The sequence below is a fragment of the Bos indicus x Bos taurus genome, chromosome 19 (genome assembly GCF_003369695.1).
Source record: "Bos indicus x Bos taurus breed Angus x Brahman F1 hybrid chromosome 19, Bos_hybrid_MaternalHap_v2.0, whole genome shotgun sequence".
In the NCBI taxonomy this organism is placed as follows: domain Eukaryota; kingdom Metazoa; phylum Chordata; class Mammalia; order Artiodactyla; family Bovidae; genus Bos; species Bos indicus x Bos taurus.
This window is the reverse complement of record NC_040094.1, coordinates 44,086,810-44,111,063: the sequence shown is the minus strand read 5'-3', so window position 1 is coordinate 44,111,063 and position 24,254 is coordinate 44,086,810. Positions and strand designations below refer to the sequence as shown.

The window sequence follows — 24,254 nt, the reverse complement described above, 5'->3', positions numbered from 1 at the left end:
GGGTTGCCATTTCCTTCTCCAATGCATGAAAGTAAAAAGTGAAAGTGAAGTTGCTCTTTATAGTCTTTGTTTATTCGGTTTAGTGCATTTATTTCTCAGCATAAATATATTCATACATTTGATCACAGGGGGTTGCTCCAGAGTTCCAAATGAACACATTAAGTAACATATAGGTATGGTCTGCATTACTGCCTAAAATCAGGAAAATCCTAAATTCTGAAGCATCTGGAGACTTCAAGCTTTTTATTAGTTAATTTAAAAGAACAGAACCTGGAGGAGGAAATGGCAATCCACTCCAGTATTCCTGCCTGGAAAAATCCCATGGACAGAGGAGCCTGGTGGGCTACAGTCCATGGGGTTCTAGAGTGCGACAGGATTGAGCACTTAGCAGCAAAATAGCAGAAAGAAAGTTAATCTAAACTTTTAACTCGTTTAACGTTTTAAGACACTGATTGCAGTTTAGCTTATTTTAATCTTTTTATTTGCACTGTCCAATCAGGTAGCAATGGTCACACATGGTTACTGAGTACTTGAAATATTGATAGCCCCAACTGAGAAGTGCTGTAAGTGTAAAATACACATCACGTTTCGAAAATTTTGTACGGGGTGGGGGAGAAACTCTTATTTTAAAATAACTCATTACATGATGAAAAAATTTAGATATGGTCATTTAAATAAAAATATTATGAACATATGTGGCTTGCATTATAATTCCATTGGGCGGCGCTGCTGTGTATTCTCAAACCAGTACCATCCACGTTTCTGTCGATCGGGCTTCTGCGGGTCCGAATTATGTCCCTCCCTGAGGTCCAAAGGGGCCAAACGAAGTGCTTCGACAAGTTCATACCGCAGTTTTGTCTTTTTTTTTTTTTTTTCTGGTCCTTTTCACAAACAGTCGCTAAACAATTCCGAGCGCCTGTAAGTCGCGTTTTGAATAAATTTGACCAAACCGCATCCCGTTCTTTGCCCTGCTGCGCCTGCGCAGAGACGCTGCCGGAGTGAAGATTGTCCCGCTTTGCTCTCCGTCCGCCGCCGGGTGTTTCAGTGAGCGCGCATCCCCGCGGCCTGGGAGACAGCAGCGATGGCGTTTCGGTGTCAGCGGGACAGCTACGCCAGAGAGGTGCGGCCAGCGGGGCGGGGAACTTGCTGCTCCGAGCGGGTGCGGGGCGAGGGGGCGCCGCGTGGAAGGGGCACCGAGCTGGATTCAGTCAGGTGCGCTGAGGGTTGGGGTCGGGGCTTACTTTGGCATCCCTCTCCACCCAGTTCACCACCACCGTGGTCTCCTGCCGTCCCGCGGAGCTGCACACCGAAGAAAGCAACGGCAAGAAGGAAGTGCTGAGCGGTTTCCAAGTGGTACTGGAAGACACGCTGCTTTTCCCCGAGGGCGGGGGACAGGTACCAGGCCCATCTCGCTCCCCTCCCCTCCCTTCCCTTCCCAGGAAGCCCTCAATTCCTTTCTCACCCAGTGGGAAGTGTCTTTTTTCTCGCAGTCTCAGCTGTAATGAATACAGTTGGAAATTAGCTCAGTGCAGCTCATTTGTTCACTCAACAGATACTTACCAACAGATACTTACCCAGCCCTAACATATCCTCTTTGGTACTGTTCCAGGCTCTGAGGATAAAGGTTGAACGAGCAAGTGTCTCTGCCTACATAGTGTATTTGTTGGAGGAAACAGACAAAACGGTTACTAGATAAATAGTATACCAGCTCGGATAAGTTCTATGAAGAAAACTAAAGTTTGAGGGAAAGAGAGTGATGGGATGATCTCCTAGGTAGGGGACAAGTTATTTTAGTCAAGAACTAAGGGAAGTGGGGGGTAAGCCGTTCCTGTCATCTGGTGGTGCTGGTGGGGCAGGGGAAGTATTTCCAGGGAGGGAGAGTTAAGTGCAAAGGACCTGAGGTCGGAATTCCATTAGCATGTTTAGCACAGAGGAAAAAGTTTCCTCTGAAGAAGCACAAGAGAGGTCAGGCTTATCAGTACTGTGATGGGGTAGGGACAAGATCCACTGAGAACTTGAGAAAGGAGGATACTCACCTCAAAGGTGGGCATTGTGGGAGAGGCTTTCCCAGCAGAGAGAGTAGCACAGTGGAAGGCAGGGAAGCCTGAAAGAATCTGACAAGTCTGGTTAACTTCAAATAGTCCCATATAGTTGGAGCTTATGATACGTGTTGATGACAGGCTGGAGATAGCTTTGGAAAGCTAAGTGGGGGCCATTTCAGAGGGCCTTGAAGAATGTGTTAAGGTGTGTGGACTTCATTCAGGAAGCTGTGGTGAGCTATGGAAGTACTTAGGCAAATAAATTATGTGAGAGAATGTACTCAGTAAACTGCCCAGCGTAGAGGTTTTCTGATCTGCTGAAGGAAAACCTGTGACATCCGGTATCCATAGTGGGTCTCATTTTATATACCACCTCTTCCAGGAAGTCTTCCCTGATTTCCCAAGATTGTTAGGTCCTTTTCCTTTGAGCTTCCCTAGAGCAATGTACTTTTTTGAACTATAGCAGGCTGTAGGTCTGGAGAAGGCAATGGCACCCCACTCCAGTACTCTTGCCTGGAAAATCCCATGGACGGGGGAGCCTGGTGGGCTGTAGTCCATGGGGTCGCTAAGAGTCCGACACGACTGAGCGACTTCACTCTCACTTTTCACTTTTATGCATTGGAGAAGGAAACGGCAACCCGCTCCAGTGTTCTTGCCTGGAGAATCCCAGGGACGGGGAGCCTGGTGGGCTGCAGTCTATGGGGTCGCACAGAGTCGGACACGACTGAAGTGACTTAGCAGCAGCAGCAGTAGCAGCAGGCTGTAGGTCATTTTGCAGTTGTCTGTTGGCATGTCTGTCTTTTCCAGACTTCATTTGCATGAGGGACCATGTCTTATTTACATTGTATTCTTGGGCAGGCACAGTGTCTTGTAAGCAGTTGTATTTTGTAATACTTCATATTTTTATAGTTTAATTCTAGTAGCAGTGAAGAAGATAGAATGGAAGGAGAGAAAAAAATTCTGATCATTTTAGAAACTATTGAAAGAGAAGAATCTAAGCCAAACAGTGAAAGTGAGGATTAAGTTCTTTGGGTTTTACTAAAAGTTTCCTTGCTATAGTTACAGTGTTTAATTCTGTTATTCTGTTCTGAAGACCAAAATATACAGGTGTTCAGAGTGAAGAGGACAGAGACAGTCCCCTCCTGGAACAAAACGGACCACCTCACTTCGCGTTGCCTTTCTCCCTTAGGGAATCTCAAGTTCTGGGTGTGTTTCTCACGTACTTGCCCTGGAGAGTCTTTGATTCCAGGAGTTAGGTGAGCCCTGCCTGCCACCACTGATTATCTTTACTTCTTTACTCAGCCTGATGACCGTGGTACTATCAATGACATCTCTGTGCTGAGAGTGACTCGCCGGGGCACCCAGGCTGATCATTTCACCCAGACGCCCCTGACCCCTGGGACTGAGGTTCAAGTCCGGGTGGACTGGGAACGGAGGTTTGACCACATGCAGCAGCATTCAGGTAGATGGGCGGGATGGGACACCTCTAGCAGGGGCAGTTGCTGTTTGGGAATGTCAAGATGATTGAGATATGGTGTGGGTTCTCCAGGAGTTCACCTTTTAGAAGAGACAGACATATTCAGAACCAGGATTCTGGCAAGATGTGATAAATGTTATAAACGCAAAATGAGCAGGACTTCCCTCGTGGTTCCGTAGTTAAGAGTGCCTGACAGTGTGGGGGAAATAGGTTCAATCCTTGGTCCGGGAAGATTCCACATGCGCCACAGCTACTGAGCCCATGAGCTGCAACTGCTGAAGCTCACATACGTTAGATCCTATGCTCTGCAACAGGAGAAGCTGTCGCAGTGAATAAGCCTGGGCACCACAACGGGGAAGTGGCCCCTGCTCATGACAACTAGAGAAAGCACACACAGAGCAACGAAAACCCAGCACACCAAAGAAAAGAAACCTCCAAAATGAGCAGTTAAAGTATTAGAATAACTGCTGGGTTTAAGTTACTAACTCCCACTGGATATTTTCATCTGGATATGTCTCATAGCCTCCTTATACTCAAAATGTCCAAAATGGAATTAAAAAGCCACCCCCTCCCCCACATCTGGTTTTTTGTTTGCCTTCTCTGTTCAGTGCATAGCATCAGCATCTACCCAGCTGCTTGAATCCTCGGAGTCTGCTCAGACCCCTCTTTAGGGACAGCCAGTCAGTCTGCGTCCTGTCACTTTACTTTCTCAATACTTCTCTGCCCACTTCCACTGGCAACGCCGTTGTCCTTGTCCCACCTCTCGCCATCTCTCCCCCGCCCTCTGTAATAGCCTCTTGGCTGCTCTCCCCACATTCAGTCTTGCTACTTTGCAGCCCATTCTCCATAGAGCAGCCAGAATAATCTAAAACTGAGAATCCAATCGAGCCGCTTCCAGCTCTCAAGCTTTTCAAAGGCTGCCTGTAGCTCATGCTAAAGCCAGACATCTTGTCATGGGCTGTAAGACCAGCCTGGGCTGGTGCTTATCTACTCCAGCCTCATCCAGTACCCCTGTTTCCCGCTCTCTGCATCCTGGCCTTCTCTTGATTTCTTCAATATACCCGGCTTGTTTCCTCCTTCATAGCCTTTGGCTGTCTTGTTCCCTTTGCTTTCACAGTTGGCCCTCCTCTTCTTCTTGCTTTTTTTCCTCCTTCTTACTGTCATCGATCCGGGATAGCACCATATCTCTAGTACCAAGCCCTGTTCCTTGTATGTGTAGGCACTTGATAAGTTTCTGTCAGATGAGTTCCCTGGTGGCCTACTGGTGAGGGTTCCAGGTTTACGGCTGTGACCCAGGTTCAGTTCCTGGTTGGGGAACTGAGAGGTCTTGTAAGTTGTGCGGTGAGGCCAGGAAAAAACAAAAATTCAAAACAAAAAAAATGCCTAAAAAATTTTCTTTTTGTCAAATGAATGGATGTGGCTCAATGAGAACTTGAGTTCAAATCCTGTCTCTGACGAAGTACATTGCCTTGGCAAGTCATGTATTTGATCTCTCTAGGCCTCGATTTCCTCATTTATGAAATGGCGTCATAAAGCTTGCAGAATTCTCCTGAGGATTTTCAGTAAAGTATCTCTCGAGAGTATTACCTAATGTCCAGCAGGTCTTCAGCAGAATTTCTGGGATGACATTGACATGGGGATTGTGTGACTGCCTGGGCTCCTTACTCTTCTCCTGTCTCCTCTCTCTGTTCAGGGCAGCATCTCATCACCGCAGTTGCTGATGATCTTTTTGGGCTGAAGACAACATCATGGTGAGCAGGGGACTGTCCAGCATGGGTCCCTGACTGCCAGCTCCTCATGGGTTGGGGCAGGAAGATAAAATCTGCTGTGCTCACCTGGTCCCCGTGAAGATGGGGTGGTGGATGACTTTGTATTTTCCCCTGAGAAACATCTGCCTTTGCTTAGGGGTGAACATAGAATTTGGAGCCCAGTGACCTAGAGGGTGAATCCCAGCTGCATGACCTTGATCATGTTCCTTAATATTAACCCCCTCACCTGTAAAATGGAAGTGACAGTCCCTGCCTTGCGACATTTTTGTGAGGATTCAATAACAGCATTTATATGAACATGCTCTGTAAATGATAACCTTCCTTACACTGTTCGTCGTCCCCATCAGCATCCTGTGACTACTCTACTTCTGGCAGGGAGTTGGGGCGACTCCGGAGTGTCATTGAGCTGGACAGCCCCACTGTGACTGCAGAGCAAGTAGCTGCCATCGAGCGGAGTGTCAATGAAAAAATCCGAGACCGGCTGCCAGTGAATGTGCGAGAACTGAGCCTGGATGATCCAGAGGTGGAGCAGGTGAGGGGGTAGCCAGCGGGATGGCTTCTGGAGAGTGCCCACCCGAGGGCTCCTCATCAAAATTCAGACAGCCTTCCTCCTCTCCTCGCGTTCCAGGTGAGGGGCCGGGGTTTGCCAGATGATCACGCTGGGCCTATTCGAGTTGTTACCATCCAGAGCGTTGATTCCAACATGTGTTGCGGGACCCATGTGAGCAATCTCAGTGACCTTCAGGTAGGTGAGAAAGGGCTCTTGAATGGATGGGAGAGAGGGTGTCAGGGGTGGGGGATCACAGCAGGGCTGGGAGTGATGGAGGGGATACCCGAGGGGTCCTGAGTGAAGTCACTCCATTATTACTCCTGAGCTGTTTGGGGAGATCTTGGTCTCTTTTATCCTTAGGTCCAGCACCTGCTGTGGCTTATCCATGTATATGTGTGTATGTTAACGTTCTTGCCTCATGTAGGTCATTAAAATTCTGGGCACTGAGAAGGGGAAAAAGAACAAAACCAACCTGATCTTCCTGGCTGGGAACCGGGTGCTGAAGTGGATGGAGAGGAGTCATGGCATTGAGAAGGCGCTCACAGCTCTGCTGAAGTACGTACGCCCCCTTCCCAGGCTCGACTCTCAGCTCCTGGGCAGCCAGAGTGTAGCCTGCCCACCCATACGGGAGACAGAATACTCTTATCTCTGGGAGGTGAGATGCAGTCATAAATGCTGCAGCGCTTTGGGTAGTTAGCCGGATGCACACAGAATGGTTTCTTCTTTTATATCCTCTCCCCCCAACCTCCTGAGGCCCCCTCGAAATGTCCCCGGGTCCCATCTGGAGGGAGACATACCATCAAGAGGGGCATTGTTGATTTATGCCCAACACCAGAAGCAGTTGGGAAATTGGGGAGGCCTCCATGAACCTTTCTCTTGCAGGTGTGGAGCAGAGGACCACGTGGAAGCAGTGAAGAAGCTGCAGAACTCCAGCAAGCTCCTGCAGAAGGTGATTTATCCATGGAGGGTGGAAAGGGCGTGGGCTCTGCCTGAACAGGCTCCCAGACTCAGCCCCTCACCTGACCGGATGTGCAGTGTGTCAGCAGTGAGGGGCAGGGGGAGGAGACAGTGCTCCCTCTGGTTACCCCTTCCCCGCCAGATGACTGAGTGACAGCATCCATTTCAGAACAACCTGAATCTGCTCAGAGACCTGGCTGTGCACATTGCCCACAGCCTTAGGAACAGCCCGGACTGGGGAGGTGTGATCACATTACACAGGTGAGACAGGCCGGGGGTGCTGGGCTTTGGGCTCAGCCTCTTCCCTGCATGGAGTGAGGAGTGGGAGGCGGGTCACCCCCATGGTATTCTCAAGACTGAGAAAACCCTAAGTAATGTGTTACCTTCCAGGTTTCCTGGGTTTGATACAAACATCTTCACTGTAACTTTCTTAGCACTTTGCCTCAGGTCCTTCACCATCTAACAATTCTCCGCTTACCCGGGAGAATCCTGTTTAAAGGAAGTAGAAACAACGTAAAGCAAAGCTTATTGTAACCTGCTCAGACCAAGAAGGACCTCGGGCTGGCCCTCCGTTTGCCCTCTTTCTTTGGCACTTTGCAGGAAAGGCGGCGGGGAGGCCAGTTGGAGGAGCTGGGCTGCCTGCAATTTCCCAGCCCCATTTGCAGCCTGGTCTCAGGTCTGTGCCCTTTGTTTTAGGAAGGACGGCGATTCTGAGTTCATGAATATCATCGCCAATGAGATTGGGTCAGAGGTAAGAGGAGTGTGAGGTTCTGTGTCCACCCTAGTTGGAGACCTTACAAGGTGTTCTCCTCATGAACATGTGAAGAATAGGAAACAAATTCATTCAGTGACATTTTCTCAACACTGACCGTGAGCCAGGCTCTGTTTTAGGTGTCAGACTTGGTCAGTAGTATTGACCTTTCTGGGACTGTGACATTTACCAGCTTCGGAGCTCCTTTTATCAGAACTGTAATTCCTCCATACCACACAGATTTATGTGTGCCAAGGGCCTGATTTCAGAAATATGGGGCTTGGCTTGGTCCTTAGAAGGCCATCCCTTCTGTTTACCTTTGCCTCAGGCAGGCGTTCCTCCCGGTCCTGACTGTCTAGAGTTTAGTGGTTTCCAGGTCTCTCTTTTGCCTTTACTCCAAAAATACTCTTTGAAATATTCACTCTTGGCCAAGCAGTGTGTACATCTCTCTTCATAATTCTGTGTAGAGAGTACAGATTCTCAAGGAGCTCACTTTTATTTGGGAAGATAGCTATGTATGCTGATCTTTGTAATTTAGGGTGGTCGATGCTTGAGTGAGAGGAGTGCATTCTCTCTCGGGCTGAGGAGGCTTCAGGGCAGGAGCCTAGAAGACTGCTTAGGAGTCGGCAGACACAGGAGCCAGGGTGGCCAGGCTGAGGGAAACATGGAGGTTTAGGCAGTGGCAGGCACAGTGTAGGAGGGCAGTGGGGTGGCCAGGCTCCAGAGGTTGGCAGGAGTCAGATCATGAAAGGCATTTTATCCTTGATCATAGTCAGCAGCCTTCTGCCCCCTACTTAATGTTCAACCTGAGTTCCTAAAGCCACTGTCAAAGTTTCTTGTCCCTTATGGGCCCCAGAATGAAGGGGCTGTCTTATCATTCATCAGGAACATCACTTGTGGTTTAGGGGGAAAAGCTGTTTTTCTTTAAAGTACAATCAACATATCACATTGTCTAAGATGTCCAGTGTGTTAATATATATATTGCAGTATGATAAAAATGTGTTTATGAGGCTGAAAAGAGGGCAGTTTAGAGGAGGTTGACTGCGTGTTTTTAAGTATCAGGGCTGATCTTCTTGTCTTGCGTCCTAGGAGACCCTCCTCTTCTTAACTGTGGGCGATGAGAAAGGTGCGGGACTCTTCTTACTGGCAGGACCAGCTGAGGCTGTGGAGACCCTGGGGCCCAGGTAGTTTTCTCTGGACAGCTGTGTGCGGGTGGGAGAGCCTGTACGCCTAACCTGCTAACACAGCCCTTGGTGAACGCAAAGGGCCACTGCATCTTACGTTGGTCACATCACAGCCGTGTGAGGCTGGCTGAGCAGAAATAACGATCACCACCATCATTCCCACTTTTCCGTATGAGGGACCACACGTCCTGTGCCTCAGGTCTCACTGTTAAAGTGAGAGAACTGAGGCTCAAGCCCAGGACTTTTTGTCTCCAAATCTAATGTACTTTGTGTTTTTTCTTTTAGAAATTGAGATTCGTAAGTGATGCGTGAATATAGGTTTTGGATTCTCCAAAACCTATATTTGTGGTGTTTAAGGCATCCACAAAATAGAGCCACAGACAAACTTGGGGGAAAAAATTAGGATTTTGACACTGAATCAAAAAAGGCATTGATGTAGTTATTATAGAAAAATTAGAATTGTGTTGGACTTTTACTTTTTGTATTTTCTTATTTTAAATTAGCTATGGAGGTGGAGTACGTCATATTCCTTGTGGCATTTAGGGTTTTTGAAGTCCTTGATTGGCTCTGATGAATACATGTTCATTGTAAAACATTAAAGGAAAACAGAAGTATTTAGAGCAGAGGTTCCTGACAGATGGCCAGATGAGGCCTGTCTGTCTCCTGACAGTTAGCCAGATGAGGCTTATCAGATAGACTGCTTTAGCCTGTGTACTCTTTTAAATTTTCAAAATTAGTTGCTACCTTTTAAAATTAGATTTTTACTTAAAAACGTATAGAGTTCTAGCTTTTTTCAAAAATGGTGGGGTGGGAAAAGGCACGCTCTGGCATTTCTGTGTCCACATGCCTGTCCACATGCCTGCGGGTAGCGTCTGTGAGGAAGTAGGCGCCGGCCGCCTCTTCAGACACCATAGGCTCGGCCAGTGCCACGGGCCCTCCCTTCTCACCCAGCCCCAGTTGCTTCACTCACTGCTGTTCCCACAGGCCTTTGTGTCTACAGCTCTTTACCCCTAATTATACTCGCCGTGCTCCCTGGAGGTTGCCATAATTTAGTCCATTTCTAGGCACTTCCATTGTTTCTAGTTATTCACTCTTGAAATCAACACGGTACGTATATCTTTGTGCCCACGTACAACTATTTCCAGGAGCCTACTTTTTCTCTCCCTCCCCCCTCAGCCCATGAGGAAAGCTTCAGGGCTGGCCTTGTTTTTCCTGTGACTTTTCCCTAAGAGACACCCCTCCCTGACCGTCTCTCTGCTCCCCAGAGTGTCTGAGGTGCTGGAAGGCAAGGGAGCTGGGAAGAAAGGCCGCTTTCAGGGCAAGGCCACCAAGATGAGCCGGCGGGCAGAGGTGCAGGCGCTTCTCCAGGACTACATCAGCACGCAGAGCGCAGAGGAGTGAGGACTCGGGTGCCTCGCTGGTCCTCCGTTGACAACGGGCCTCCTGAGACCACGGAAAGAGTCTCTTGGACAATAAAATAGTTTGACTTGAAACGATGGTGGTACCATGTATATTTATATGACAAGTGCCGAGTTTATGCAGTGTGTTCCAGTGTGCTTATGCAGTCAGTATCTTTGTGAATAAACAGCTTTCTTCCTTTTTTTAAAAAATTTTATTCAAGTATAGTTGATTTTCAGTGTTGTGTTCATTTCTGCTACATAGCAGAGTGATCAGTTATACAAACTATACATTCTTTTTCATAGTCTTTTCCATTATGGTTTGTCACAGAACAGAGAATATAGTTCTCTATGCTACACAGTAGGACCTTGCTCTTTATCAGTTCTATATATAATAGTTTGCATCTGCTAATCCCAACCTCCCAATCCTCCGCCTCCCTCCACCCCCGTGGCAACCACAAGTCTGTTAAGTCTGTGAGTCTTAAACAGCTTTTTTATTCGGCTCCTGTTAGGCATACCCTACCCATGAATGTTATGTAGATGAACTGTATGAATTTATCTAAACCCAGCTGCAGTCTTTCCTTGTATAGAAATGCAGCTGCCCAAAGAGATATGAGTCAGGCTGGAGGTTTGGCTTAAGGACTTAGACTCACATCTCCTTGTTTTCTCTTACTTTTTTCCTAGTCTTTTGTTTCAGGATTAAAAACTATCAATGACTGTAAATAGGTTAAGAATCCACAAAAATATTTGTAGATGTTCTAAGTCTGCTACTGAGGCAGGAAAAGGATAGAAAGAGATACCAGGCAAAACTAACCAGGAGAAAGCTGGGGTCATTGTTAATATGAGACAAATGAGACTTTAAGGCTCTAAGACTTTAAGGATCATTATTGAAGCATTATCTTGAGGTTAAGAGCATAGACTTTGGATTTGCACAGACCTGAGTAGAAATGCTGGCTTTGTGCAGCTGCTGCTGCTGCTAAGTCACTTCAGTCGTGTCCGACTCTGTGCGACCCCATAGAGGCAGCCCACCAGGCTCCCCCGTCCCTGGGATTCTCCAGGCAAGAACACTGGAGTGAGTTGCCATTTCCTTCTCCAGTGCATGAAAGTGAAAAGTGAAAGTGAAGTCACTCAGTTGTGTCCAACTCTTATCGACCTCGTGGACTGCAGCCTACCAGGCTCCTACACGTGGTTAAATTATAAAGAAAAGCAAGGAAAATGACAGTCAGGACAGCATTTACCTCTGGGGAGGGAGTGAAGCAGGACGGAGCAGAGACCCAAGGCGGGGGTGGGTGGGAGAGTGGTTTCTTGAATGCTGGCAACATTCTGTTTTTTGACTTGGGTGACATTTACATAGGCTTTTGCTTATTAATGGTGGCTCAGCTGGTAAAGAATCTGCCTGCAATGCAGAAGACCTGGGTTCAGTCCCTGAGTTGGGAAGACCCCTGGAGACAGGAAAGGCTACCCACTCCAGTATTCTGGCCTGGAGAATTCCATGGACAATACACTCACAGAGTCAGACTTGACTGAGCAATTTACACTTCACTTTGCTTAATAATTTTGCATTGTGGGCTGCCTTTATGTTTTATTCCATGGGGTTATTTCACAATTTAAGAATACAACTTAAAAAATCTGATTCTGTCATTTACTCACTTAGGAAAGTTACCTTGCCTTTTCAACCTTCACTTTCCTCATCGGTAACATGGCCGTACGTGCTCAAGAAAGCACTTTGTGGGACTTCCCTGGTGGTCCAGTGGTTAAGAATCCACCTGCCAATGCACGGCACATGGCTTTGATCCCTGGTTCGGGAAGATGCTACATGGCGAGGGGCAACTAAGCCCATGAGCACAACTTCTCAGCCATGCACTTGAGCCCATGCTCTGCAATAAGAGAAGCCAATACAGTGAGAAGCCCACTTACTGCGACTAGAGAAAGCCTGAGTGTAGCAATGAAGATCCAGCATAGCCAAAAATGTTTTTAAAACACTTTATGGATTCCCAGAGATGATCTAGCAACAGGTCATTTTTGATCACCTAATGTTCTGTTCCTCTTTACCTGCAAATCGAGAGTTGATTGTAACAGTAGGAGCAGTTGGCCTTCTGCTACCCCCAGGTGAGCCGCATTCCTGGGTGGGGCTGCTGTGGATGGATTTGGATGCAGGCACCTCATGTGCTTCCCTAGTTATATCAGAGCTATGATTGAGCCCAAGGGAAGCTTCCTCTGAACCCAGCGTGCATGTGTGCATGCTAAGTCGCTTCAGTCATGTCCAACTCTTTGCCACCATGGACTGTAGCCCACCAGGCTCCTCTGTCCTTGGGAATTCTCTAGGCAAGAATACTGGAGTGGATTGCCATGCTCTCCTCCAGGGGATCTTCCCTCGAACCCAGCAACTATCAGCAAATAGCTTTAGATTAGATGTCCATCTTCTTGTTCACACCAGGAGTTTATTCAGGTGAAATTCCCACATGAAGAAGTTCTGCTACTGTTTTGCTAGAGATACGGAGGCAAGGAGCACAGCGTCATCAAATTTGGCTGGAAGGAACTGAGTGGTTGCCTGGTGCAGTGGCTTCTAGACTTTTGTCTTTAGTTTAAATGAAGCTTTTCTTCATGAGCCTTACATATAGAAGCCCAGTTCAGAAATGGACGAAAGCTGTATTGATCTGGTTGGAAGTGGAGGCATGGAGTTTTGAAGGCACTCAGGAGGTCCCTGAGGGGTTCCTATGGAGCCACGGCACCATTTGGAAACTATTAATTGAGTGTGCATGCTACGTCGCTTCAGTCCTGTCTGACTCTTCAGGACCCTATGGACTGTAACCTGCCAGGTTCCTCTGTCCATGGGAATTCTTCAGGCAAGAATACTTCCTCTAGGGGATCTTCCTGACTCAGGGATCAAACGTGCATCTCCTGTGGCTCTTACATTGCAGGTGGATTCTTTACCACTGAGCTTAGTTCCCTAACTAGGGATCAAACCTGTGCTTCCTGCCTTGGAAGTACAAGAGTTTTATCCACGGGACCGCTAAGGAAGTCCAACAATAAAGTTTTTGATGTGCCATTCCGTTTCAAAGCATAAACAAATCCCTCCCCCCACCACCTGTGTTTTTCCATCACAGGCACTCAGTTATGGTATCTGTGCTGGTCCTTCAAATCAACTTATGATTCAATCCTGAGTCTCCTGATGAGGTTCTGTGCTTACATGTGTGTGTGATAACACCTCTAGAAAGTTCAGGGTAGATTCAGCTCTGGTGGGGAATAACATTTTCCCATGTTTTAAGATCCCCTAAGTAGAGGACGATATCCAGTTAGTTTTCTCCCCAAATGAAAGAAGTTAAAATAGTTTGGTAAGACTGAAAGCCTCAAGGCAGCCTACTTGTCAGGGACCAGAGTCTGGAGCCTGAGACTTCAGCCGGAGCCAGGAGGCAGAGGAGTGGGAGAGGTAAGCTGCAGGGAGGTGGCCAGAAGAAAGAGGAGTTTGATTCCTGAGGCAAAATCTGGGCATTGATGTTACATCAGTAGGCTGCTGAGGGGCATGAAAGGCATTAAAAAAACTTCTTTTTCACTTCACTGTGTATCATGTGGGGTCTTAGTTCCCTGACCAGGGGTTGAACCCATGTACCCTGCATGGGAAATGCAGAGCCTTAACCACTGGATCACGAGGAAAGCCCTCAAAATGTATTTTTAAAAAGTCTTTTTCCAACCCTGCCCCTGCCCAATTTTCCATGCTAGAGACAACCATTAATTTCTTATCTATCATCTGGTAGTATTTTTTTAATAGATGGATATAAATCTTCCTTTTTTTGAAACAGACTGTACACCCCTCTGCATCTTGCTTTTCTCAGCTAAATGAGTGTCATGTTAAAAAAAAAAAGTAGTGTTAAAGTTATGCAGTACAAAATGGAATCTTTGATGAGAGATGGGGGAATATTATTTGCTTCACAGAAGGCTCCTTACTTTTAGAAGGACTCAGGCAGGATTCCCTTGAGCAGAGACCCAAGTGGAACCATTTTGTCTTGTTTTGCTTGGCTCTGTGGCTTGTTGGAATCCTAGTTCCCTGACCAGGGATCAAACCCAGGGCCCCTGCAATGGAAGTGCAGAGTCCTCACCATTGCACCACAGGGAATTCCCAAGTGAATTCATTTTCTTGTGTGTGTCATCTCCCTCCACCCCTTTAGATTTCTCTTTCCTCGGGGCATACTAAAAAGAGCAGTGGACTGGGACTACCTCTGCTTGCCACCACTCAGGTGAGTTCTGATCATGTAGACTAGACCATATCATTGACTATCCATATTTTAAGGAATTTTAAAAAATTATTTATTTATTTGACTGTGCTGGGCCTTGGTTGTGTCATGGGGCCTCTTTAGTTTTGGCATTCGAACCCTTAGTTGCCACATGTGGGATCTAGTTCCCTGACCAGGGATTGAACCTGGGCCCCCTTCACTGGGAGCACAGAGCCTTAGCCACTGGACCACCAGGGAAGTCCCCAAACTTTCGTATTTCTAAGAGTGAAAGTGTTGCTCTACACATCTCTCCAGAGCCACAGTCACCAAGCAGGATGCGTGTCTGCATGCTAAGTCACTAAGTTATTTGTAACCCCATGAACCGTAATTTGCCAATCTCCTCTGCCCATGGGATTCTGCAGGCATGAATACTGGAGCGGGTTGCCATTTCCTACTCCAGGGGATCTCCCCAACCCAGGGATCAAACCCGCATCTCTGGCATCTCCTGCATTGGCAGGTGGGTTCTTTACCACTAGTGCCACCTGGGAAAGCCCCCACAAACCAGGATGGTCTCCAGCAAAACCCAGCATGTCTGGTTTCCCTGCTGAGACTCTCTTTGACCTTCAATTTCTTGACCTGCAAGTGGGGATATAAACACTATGTCCTCAGAAAGAAATAACTCAATTAGGAAAGTGCATCAACATTTGAGCAAATGAAAACACTAACTAGTTGTATGAAGGAAGGGAAAATAAAGCAGCAGTTTTGGAACCAGTGATGTCATTCATGCCTGTCAGAGGGGCCCTAATCCAACGCCCCAGGGAGAGGAACAGTTTGTATTCAAGGGAAGGGATGGATTATCTTTTGTGAGGTTCACCAGAAAATCAAGCAGAGTGAGTTTAAACATTTATTAGAGTAACATTAAAAGAGGACCAAGAGAATAATAGGTATTAATTAGCATAAAATATGGTAGAGTTTTAGGTACCCATACATACACATAGATCGTATATTCTGGAACATTGTTAGAATCCACTTTCTTTTTTTTTTTTCATGTGGACCATTTTTAAAGTCTTATTAAATTCATTACAATATTGTTTCTGTTCTATGTTTTGTTTTTTTTGGCCATGAGGCCCGTGGAATTAGCTCCCTGACCAGGGATCGAACCCAATCTGCACCCCCTGCATTGGAAGGCGAAGTCTTAACCACTGGACCATCAGGGAAGTCCCTAGAATCCACTTTTACAGCATAGAAATAGTGAGAAGGGGCTCTGGGCTCAGAAGGTTTTATGACTCAAGTACCCATAAATTGCTGAAGACACAGATGTTGTAGCTCACACCCAGGTGAGGGTCGCCTTTGTAATTCTGTGTGCCTGTTTAGGTGCTGGATCAGATTTTAGTATGAAAGACAAAAGACATCAGATGAAAGCCAGACATGGAGCAGGAGACAGCCTAAATGTCCTATAGCTGCACCCCACCCTTTAGTCTTGAGTGGAAACCAGAGAGTCGGCCAAGCTATGCTAGAATGCCAGGTCTTTCCCTTCATAAGAACTTAAATAAACTTCAAGGCCCTGCTGGGAAACAGGCAGCTCAACATACCCTAATGAAACACTCATGCAGAAACCTTCTATGTCGCCCATTCTTTTCCTGAATTGGATCCAAGCTATGACTAAAGAGCCCTTGATGGAGGGCAACTAGGGTTATTTGGGAACGAGTGATAGAGACATTTTCTTCTTCTTCTTTTTTTTTTTTTTCCCAGAAAGGTCTGTACCTTCTGTGCAGACTACTGCTGGCAGAGCGCCTGGCTCTCAAGGTCAAGGAACAAGAGCGGGTCTTGGTAAACTGACCTGAGCCTGGGTCCAGGGCAGAAGAGGCACTAACAGTGAGAGCCTTCTCTGTCTTCTGCTGAGCCCTTCCATGAACTCCCTGCAGAAGCGACCTGCAGCCAAGACCTCCTGTAAACATTCCTGCTCATCCTCAAACACCAACCTCAAAGCCAAGTGTTTCAGAATCAAACCTTCCCTCTGAGAAAATAAAATTCCCTCTTTCTTCCATGTCGCCTGACTTGTTTTTGTTGTTGTTGTTTGAAAGTGAAAGTCGCTCAGTCATGTCCGACTCTTTGCAACCCCATGGATTATACAGTCCGTGAAATTCTCCAGGCCAAAATACTGGAGTGGGTAAGCCATTCCCTTCTTCAGGGGATTTTCCCAACCCAGTAATCAAAACCGGGGTCCCGCATTGCAGGATTCTTTACCAACTGAGTCACCAGGGAAGCCCAAGAATACTGGAGTTGGTAGCCTATCCCCTCTCCAGGGGATCTTCCCAACCCAGGAATCCAACTGGGTTCTCCTTCATTGAAGGCAGATTCTTTACCAGCTGAGCTACCAGGGAAGCCCAACTCATTTTTTTTGTTGTTGCTTAATATTTATTTATTTGGTCATGCTGGGTCCTAGTTGTGGCACTCAGGATCTTTGACCTTCATTGCAGCATCTAGGATCTTTCACTTGTGACATGAGAGCTCTTGGTTGCAGCATGCGGATCTAGTTCCCTGACCAGGGGTCGAACCCAGGCCCCCTGTATTGGGAGCATGGAATCCTAGCTACTGGACCCCCAAGAAAGTTCCTTGTTGTTATTGTTAGTTTGGACAGATAATAAACAATCCCAGAATTCATTTGTTCAGGTATTCAATAGATACTTACTGAGAGTGTAGCGAGTGCCAGACACTGCTAAGAACTGGGCCACACTAGTGGATAATACAGCTGTGATCACTGTTCTCAATGGCGTTTTAAAGGAGAGAAGCAAATAAATGTAAAATTATACATTCTATTAAGACAAAGAGGAAAAGAGTAGGGTGAAGAAGAGAGAAAAGTGGTGGGGAGGGAAGCCAGGAGGGCTGTAGCAGTGAAAACAGAGGCTGGGGGGAGAATGGAGTCTCTCCTGGGCACCAGCATCCTGGCCATTTCAACACAGCAGAGCGCTTAATAGGCAAAGAAAACTAGTTTCTTTTGGTTTTGGGGGGGCTGTGCTGTGTGTTTTGTGGGATCTTAGTTCCCTGACCAGGGATTGAACCCAGGCCCTTGGCAGTGAAAGCACCTGAGCCCTAACCACTAGACCACCAGGGAATTCCCCAAGCTGGTTTGTTCTAAGACAACTCAGCTGGTTTCCCTTGCAACCAGATGGTCACTGCTAAGCTCCTTCTTTATATGAAATTCTGGACTTCAAACTGTCCTCAGCCCCAGAAGACCAGGGTCTTAAAGAGGCTGATGGACTCATCAGAGTCACACATACTTTGGTACCTTTTTTGTGGCTGTTACAAGAAGGAGGCAAAGAATAAGACATGAAGCTTGTGTTGCTCTTCATCCAAATGAGTCTCTCTCATCACTTCTAGGCCTCTTCTGGTCCCCAGAGGCTCCCCTCCCTCCCCACTAACAGAAGGTAAATGCTTTGTTACACCCCAGCAAAAAGACAGTGATAAAAACATAGTCTGAAAAAGATCTCATGAATACAAGGAATTTACACTTGATAAAACCCCCTGCTAATTGCAATTCCAAATAGTGAAAGGCCAGGGACTTCCTGGTGGTCCAGTAACTAAGACTCAGTGCTCTCAAGGGAGTGGTCTGGGGTTCAATTCCTGGTCAGGGAACTAGATCCCATACGCTGCAACTAAAGATCCTGCCTACCTCAGTGAAGATCGAAGATCCCACGCAACAAAATTTTCAAAAATACATAAATATTTTAAAAATAGTGAAAGGCAGACTTCAGTGCCGTTGCCTAATTTTTATTTTATTATTGTTTAGTATTGCTTAATTACCAGTTGGTATTAAATGTATATGGTTCTGCCAGACATGGTTCTAAGCACTTTATAAATATTACTTGTTTAATTCTCAAATCAACTCCATGAGATGATCGCATTGTCATCCTCTTTAGAGATGAGGATACGAAGACTATACTTTCAGGGATCATTTCTACAGTTTGTTACTAGAGATGAGGATACAGAGGCACAGAGAGATAAAGAGCTTGCCTGAGGTCACACAGCTAGTAACTGGCATGGCACAAAGCTGAACCAGCAATCTGGCTCTTGAATCCATCTACCGACCCACCATGTGGTATGGCCTCTCAGCAGCATACCTAGTATATTAGCAAGTAGTTATATAAGTACTAGTGGTAAAGAACCCACCTGCCAATGCAGGAGATATAAGAGACTCAGGTTCAATCCCTGGGTTGGGAAGATCCCCTGGAGGAAACATGGCAACCCACTCCAGTATTCTTGCTTGGAGAATCCTATGGACAGAGGAGCCTGTAGCTCCTCTGTCCATGGAGTTACACAGAGTCAGACATGACTAAAGGGACTTAGCACGCATGCCTATAAGTACTAGTAATATATTTTAAAAGAGCACGCAAATTATATATATATATTTATATATAGGGTTTCCTAGGTGGCTCGTGGTAAAGAAACTGCCTGCCAGTGTAGGAGATGTAAGAGACACAGGTTCAATCCCTGGGTAGGGAAGATCCCCTGGAGGAGGGGACAGAAACCCAGTCCAGTATTTCTTACTTGGGAAATCCCAGGGACAGAGGAGCCTGGAGGGCTATGGTCCATAAGGTCACAAAGAGTCAGACACAACTGAAGCGACTTAGCACGTATACATATATATCCAATATCTTTTATAAACTAGCATCTCTCTTATGGTTAAATAAGTGATTTCAGGACAGGGGCATTTAAGGATCTTAAGGCTGTCTGGTGCTTTTGGCAAGGAAAAAGGATCAAATAAACAAGCTATAAATAGAGGTGAAAACCTTCCATTACAATGTTGCCACGTAGCCTTAAATTTTACCTCTGTTAGGGCAGGTACGTACATTATCATGCTGAAAGCCAGGAGTTTATTCTTACAGAGTCCAAGAGAGAAGCCCCTAATTCCCTCCATTTAATACTAAGCTTGTCTGTCTCCTCCTTTCTGTTACTCTGGGCTCGATTTCTCTGAAGACAACATTCTATGTGTTTTACAAATGGTGCTCGAAAAAGTGTACTTGGCCTCTTTTGGCTCCTGGTGTGGGTGAGTCCAGGATTTCCATTCAGCTTTGGAAAAGACTGAAAAGCCGTCTTGCTGGAAAAGTTCCGCTGTCCCATTTTCTTTGGCTGTGTCTTTTCTGCCTGTTACCACCAAGATTAACTCATCCTGAAGTTTTGCATGAAAACTAATTTTGAATTTCTGCTCTTGTCATTTGCTTCTTCGCCCCAGACCAGAATCCTCTAGCAGTCTTGGTCTCAACACCAAGGCACCGTTTCTGGAATTTGACAGCAGAGGGTGCTGTGAGCCTAGGGTTGCCCAGGCCTCTGCCAGGAAAAAGGTAAAGGAGGCCCCGGCTGATTTAGCCAGACTGCTCCACGTCTTGGCCCCTTGTGGCTTCTGACGATCTTGTGTGTGGACATGGGGCAGTCAGTTCTCAAGAGGCCAACAGGGAATCAAGAGACAAGGTGTGGCCTTCTGGAAAGGATTTGTCATTTGTGTTTTGGGGAGTTTTAACCCTTCTCTGGGCTTCCCTGGTGGCTCACCTGGTAAAGAATCTGCCTGCAATGCGGGAGAACTGGGTTCGATCCCTGGGTTGGGAAGATCCCATGGAGGAGGGCATGGCAACCCACTCCAGTATTCTTGCCTGGAGAATCCCCATGGACAGAGGAGCCTGGTGGGCTGCAGTCCATGGGGTTGCAAAAAGTCAGACACAACTGAACGACTAAGCACAGCACTGCCCTGGTCAAGTTGATGCTTGATATTTTAGGCCCTTGATTCCGCCAAGACCAGAGATTCTGAATAGTGCTGAATCCTAACTTAATTCAGCATCTGGCTCTCTGGGCTCAGCCTTAGTTGGCAATGACGAGGCTAAAGACACTAAGAAGTTCAGAGTCATCGGTAAATATGGGACTCGTTTTGATGCCTCTCTGGGAAGAATGGTGAAGAAAATCACCATCAGCCAGCACACCAAGCACACTCACTCTTTCTGGAGAGGAAACTGAAGAGCTGAGCTGTGGCGATGTGGCACTGTGGTTCCTGTATGAAAATGGTAGCTGTTGGTGCCTCTAAGCCCACATATGCAGTCACAGTCACGTCTGCCACGAGACGACTGGAGGCATATACCAATGCCAGTAGAAGTTTCGCCATCTGAAACATGGCTAGCCAATAATAAATGACTTAATTTATGTAACAAACACACAAAAAAGAAAACAGCATTTGTTATTCCCATTTCCCAGGTCCCCCCTCCCACTTCTGAATTCCTCTATATTGATGCTATTAAGGGCTACCGCAAGACAACAAGGAATATTTTTTCTTTTTTTCATCTTTTTAAAAGCTGAGGCTTGAATGTTACCTCCAGGTTATCTCTCAAATTTTCTCAGTCTTCCTGAAATTCTGTATCTTTAACTCATTTTTTTTCCAGCTTCTTGACTCCCTAAAGCCCTTTTCATGTCTTTTTAAAAAAAATTTATTTATATTTATTTAGTTGCGCTGGGTCTTAGTTGTGGCATGTGGGATCTAGTTCCCCAACCAGGGATCAGACAAGGGTCCACCTCGGGCCCTCTGCATTGGGAGTGCAGAGTCTTAGCCACTGGACTACCAAGGAAGTCCCCTTAACATCCTGATTATTGACAAAAAACAACAGCAACATTTTGCATTTCTGGCTATTTCAGTTACCTTTGCTCTAAGCTAATTTGTTTTGTAAGACCAATTTTTATAAAATCCTTTACAGCAGGCTTTTATGGCAAGATAGGCTAATGAACTCATAATATAATATAACGTAATGGACACACTTGCTCACTACTTCTGACAAGTGTAGAATATATCCATCTTGGAGAGCTGGCTTCAACAATTTCGATGTGATTTCGCAGCCACTGTGAGAAAGGAGCCTCTGAGAATACAGAGGGAGCTTGGGTAACGTGTGCAGAAAGTTGTGGCTGCAGACTGGCCTCTGATGGCGTCAGTAACCACCTGGAATATAAACTTGTCAAGATTCTAGACCTGAACAAAACGGGGATACTGTTCGACAGACAAGAACTCAGAAAAGTTACCGCTTGTGTTCCCTTTCTGGAACAAACAAACAATATTTGCTTTGGTGTATTGGATCAACTCCAGCCAAACAAGAGAAGAATCCAAGAAAGAGAAAAACGTAGGATGTAAGAAATTGAAACTGAGAACTGCAAGGAAAGAAAAGCTGCTTTACGTGACAATGAACCATGAAATCTTCCAAGAGCTGATTCGAAACATTAAAAAAAAAAAATGTCACAGAGACACACTGTTCAAGAAAGTCATGGACTGAAAATAAAGCAGGATATAGTTTATAAATGATCCCGAGAACCGAAGTAGCAGAAGGAGCAGTATTTTCTAGACCACGAAGGCCATGCCTCCTTCAGCCAGGTAATTTGGGGTGGGAGTGGGGATAGGGGGACTGACGGATACTCTAATTTTGTGAACCATCATTTTGGATTTATAATAGTTGCTAACCACAAGTGTTTCCCCTGATGCACTTTGCTGTTTCTTTTTCCTTTGACTGCTTTTTATAGGCTAGTTTCACGGGATCTTTTTAGGTGATATATTCAAATTATTTACCAGTTGCTATGGCGTGAGTCCTAAGCATTTTCAACAAGTATTTATTGAGTGCCTTTGTGTGCCAGGCATTATTTTAGGTGCTTGGGATATACCAGTGAACAAAACAGTTCCTGCCCTAGTAGAGATTATCTTTTAGTAATGCAGACACATCAGAAACAATGAATCTAATCAGTAAGAGAAAATGAAAGAAAGGGAGCAGGAAAGAGGAGGATTGGGAATGCAGAGGGTGAGAATGGGGAGAGAAAAACATGGAATGGAAATTTTAAATCGGGTAGTCATGGAAGGCTTTGTTGAGAAAATGAGATTCAAGCAAAGATTCAACAGAGATGAGAGCATCAGGCAGGCAGGTATCTGAGGGTAGGGCATGGGGGCAGGGGAGGAGCTGTTGCCAAGCCCTCAGGCTGAAGTGCGCCTGATCTGCTCCAGGGACCTCAAGGAGCCACGGAGGCAGGAGTGGGGGCTGTAGGGGAAGCAGAGGAACAAGATGAGGGTCCTTTGTCCCCCAACGCCTCCCCAACCCCCCCACTCCCCCGCCCCGACTGCCACCAACCCAGAAGGAGTGCAGTTCTTACTCTGAATGACATCCCACCCACTGAAGCATCTTAAGCACAAAGGCCCAGAGTCTGACTTTCAACTTAAAATAATCACTATCGGGGCTGCCCTGGTGGTCCAGTGGTTAAGAATCCACCTTCCAATGCAGGGGACTCAGGTTCCATCCCTGGTCAGGGAACTGTTAGTAAGATCCTACATGCTGCAAGGCAACTAAGCCTGTGCACCTCAACTAGACAAAAGTCAGAGCACCGAAACTACAGAGACGCCCCTGTAGGCCACAGTGAAGACCCTGTGCAGCTCCCGCTCCCGCCAAAATCGCTATGGCTGTTCTGATGAAAAAAGACTGCAGGAGGAATGGGAAGAAGCAAGAGGGTCTGTCAGGGGGCTGATGCTATCTTCTCTGACCTGGATGACAACATCAGCCCCCTGACAGATCCCCTTGCTTCTTCCCATTCCTCCTGCAGATGGAAAGATGTGGGTTCTGGATACACTTCGAAAGTTAGAGAGCCCTTGGGATTTCCCGACCCACTGACTGTGGGAGTGAGGGAGAGACAGGGATAAAGGGCCACTCCTGGCCTTGAAGGATGGTGTCGAGCCAAGAGGGGCAGGAGCAGAATCCTGGGGGGCCTTTGCTGTGAGCTTCAGTGCTGTGGCTGAGTTAGGGGGTTCCCCAAGGAGGCGTCAAGACAGCAGGGGCACTTGGGGAGCTCTGGCGCTAGTGTAAAGCACCCACCTGCTATTTAGAGCCTGCTGTTGCAGGACACCTAAGAGATGCAGGTTCGATCCCTGGGTCGGGGAGATCCCCTGGAGAAGGGCATGGCAACCCACTCCACTGCTCTTGCCTGGAGAATCCCATGGACAGAGAAACCTGGTGGGCTACGGTTCATAGGGTCACAAAGAGTTGGACAGGACTGAAGTGACACAGCGCACACGGAAGCAAGCACAGTGTGTCTGTTCCCATGCTTCCCTGCTGACCGCAGTCCTGGATATCGTGCCTAGAGTTCAGCTTCCCCCAATCTTTTCTCTTGGAGAATGAACCTAAGTAAGCTTAGATCTTAAAGTTTTATTCATGTATTTGTTTGGCCACACCTCAAGGCATGTGGAATCTTGTTTCCCTGACCAGGGGTTGAACCTGTGTCCCCTGCGGTGAAAGCTCACAATCTTAATCATTGGAATGCCAGGGAAGTCCCTTAAACTTTTTATTTTTTTAATTAAAAAATAGGTTTGTAATTATCCAGCTAGACATCAGAGAGGTCTTCTGATTTTTATGGGATAGTTGACTAAGTTTAACTACCTGAAAACAAATGTTACTCATTAAGAGATATTAGTTAATTTAAAGATACCTAAAGTATACTAAACAAAAAAGAAAAAAATTAGGGAAATTCTGAGACCTTTGGACCCCCACAGTTTTTGTTCTGCTGTTTTTATTGGAAGGGCATTTTTAACTCAGGAGATGTTTTCTCATGAAAGGACAAACTTTTTCTATTTTGAATTTTCCTTTAAGGTCTATTGATCTGTTTTGTTGTTTAGTCGCTAAGTCGTGTCCCAACTCCTGTGATCCTGTGGACTGTAGCCCACCAGGCTCCTCTGTCCGTGGGATTTCCTAGGCAAGAATACTGGAGTACAAACTTTTAAATCAGAATGATGACTTTTCATTACAACTCTGTAAGTTGAAGATAATAATAATAATAAAAAAAGCATAACAACCCAACTGGCTCTTAATATTTCTCACATTAAAAAAAGAAGTTTTAGAGAAATCTCTAATGAATCTGATGA

General features: G+C 46.3%; 1 protein-coding gene and 1 long non-coding RNA gene across 3 annotated transcripts; both read left to right on the top strand.

The window, feature by feature from the left end:
• Window positions 1-984: 984 nt before the first annotated feature.
• On the top strand, window positions 985-10,223 carry AARSD1 (alanyl-tRNA synthetase domain containing 1). 2 transcript variants are annotated; one of them, XM_027516971.1, is made up of 12 exons: window positions 985-1,120; window positions 1,264-1,395; window positions 3,342-3,501; window positions 5,210-5,267; window positions 5,661-5,817; window positions 5,914-6,030; window positions 6,260-6,390; window positions 6,718-6,784; window positions 6,962-7,053; window positions 7,489-7,543; window positions 8,633-8,727; window positions 9,993-10,223. In XM_027516971.1, the coding sequence occupies exons 1-12, from the start codon at window positions 1,082-1,084 to the stop codon at window positions 10,126-10,128; spliced, it is 1,239 nt and encodes a 412-aa protein (XP_027372772.1). In that variant the 5' UTR covers window positions 985-1,081; the 3' UTR covers window positions 10,129-10,223. The 2 variants fall into 2 exon arrangements, with proteins under 2 accessions (XP_027372772.1, XP_027372771.1); XM_027516970.1 differs by having other exon boundaries at window positions 1,001-1,120; window positions 7,393-7,543.
• Window positions 10,224-13,031: 2,808 nt separating this feature from the next.
• On the top strand, window positions 13,032-16,382 carry LOC113878379. The gene is made up of 2 exons (XR_003506973.1): window positions 13,032-14,359; window positions 16,088-16,382. It is a non-coding gene; the product is annotated as an uncharacterized LOC113878379 (long non-coding RNA).
• Window positions 16,383-24,254: the final 7,872 nt, after the last annotated feature.

Excerpts from the sequence above, each read along its gene's own strand:
- AARSD1 (XM_027516970.1), top strand. The coding sequence starts at position 1,082 with ATGGCGTTTCGGTGTCAGCGGGACAGCTACGCCAGAGAG. Across the intron at positions 1,121-1,263 it reads GGGACAGCTACGCCAGAGAG|TTCACCACCACCGTGGTCTC; the intron begins GTGCGGCCAGCG and ends CTCTCCACCCAG. Across the intron at positions 1,396-3,341 it reads TCCCCGAGGGCGGGGGACAG|CCTGATGACCGTGGTACTAT; the intron begins GTACCAGGCCCA and ends TTCTTTACTCAG.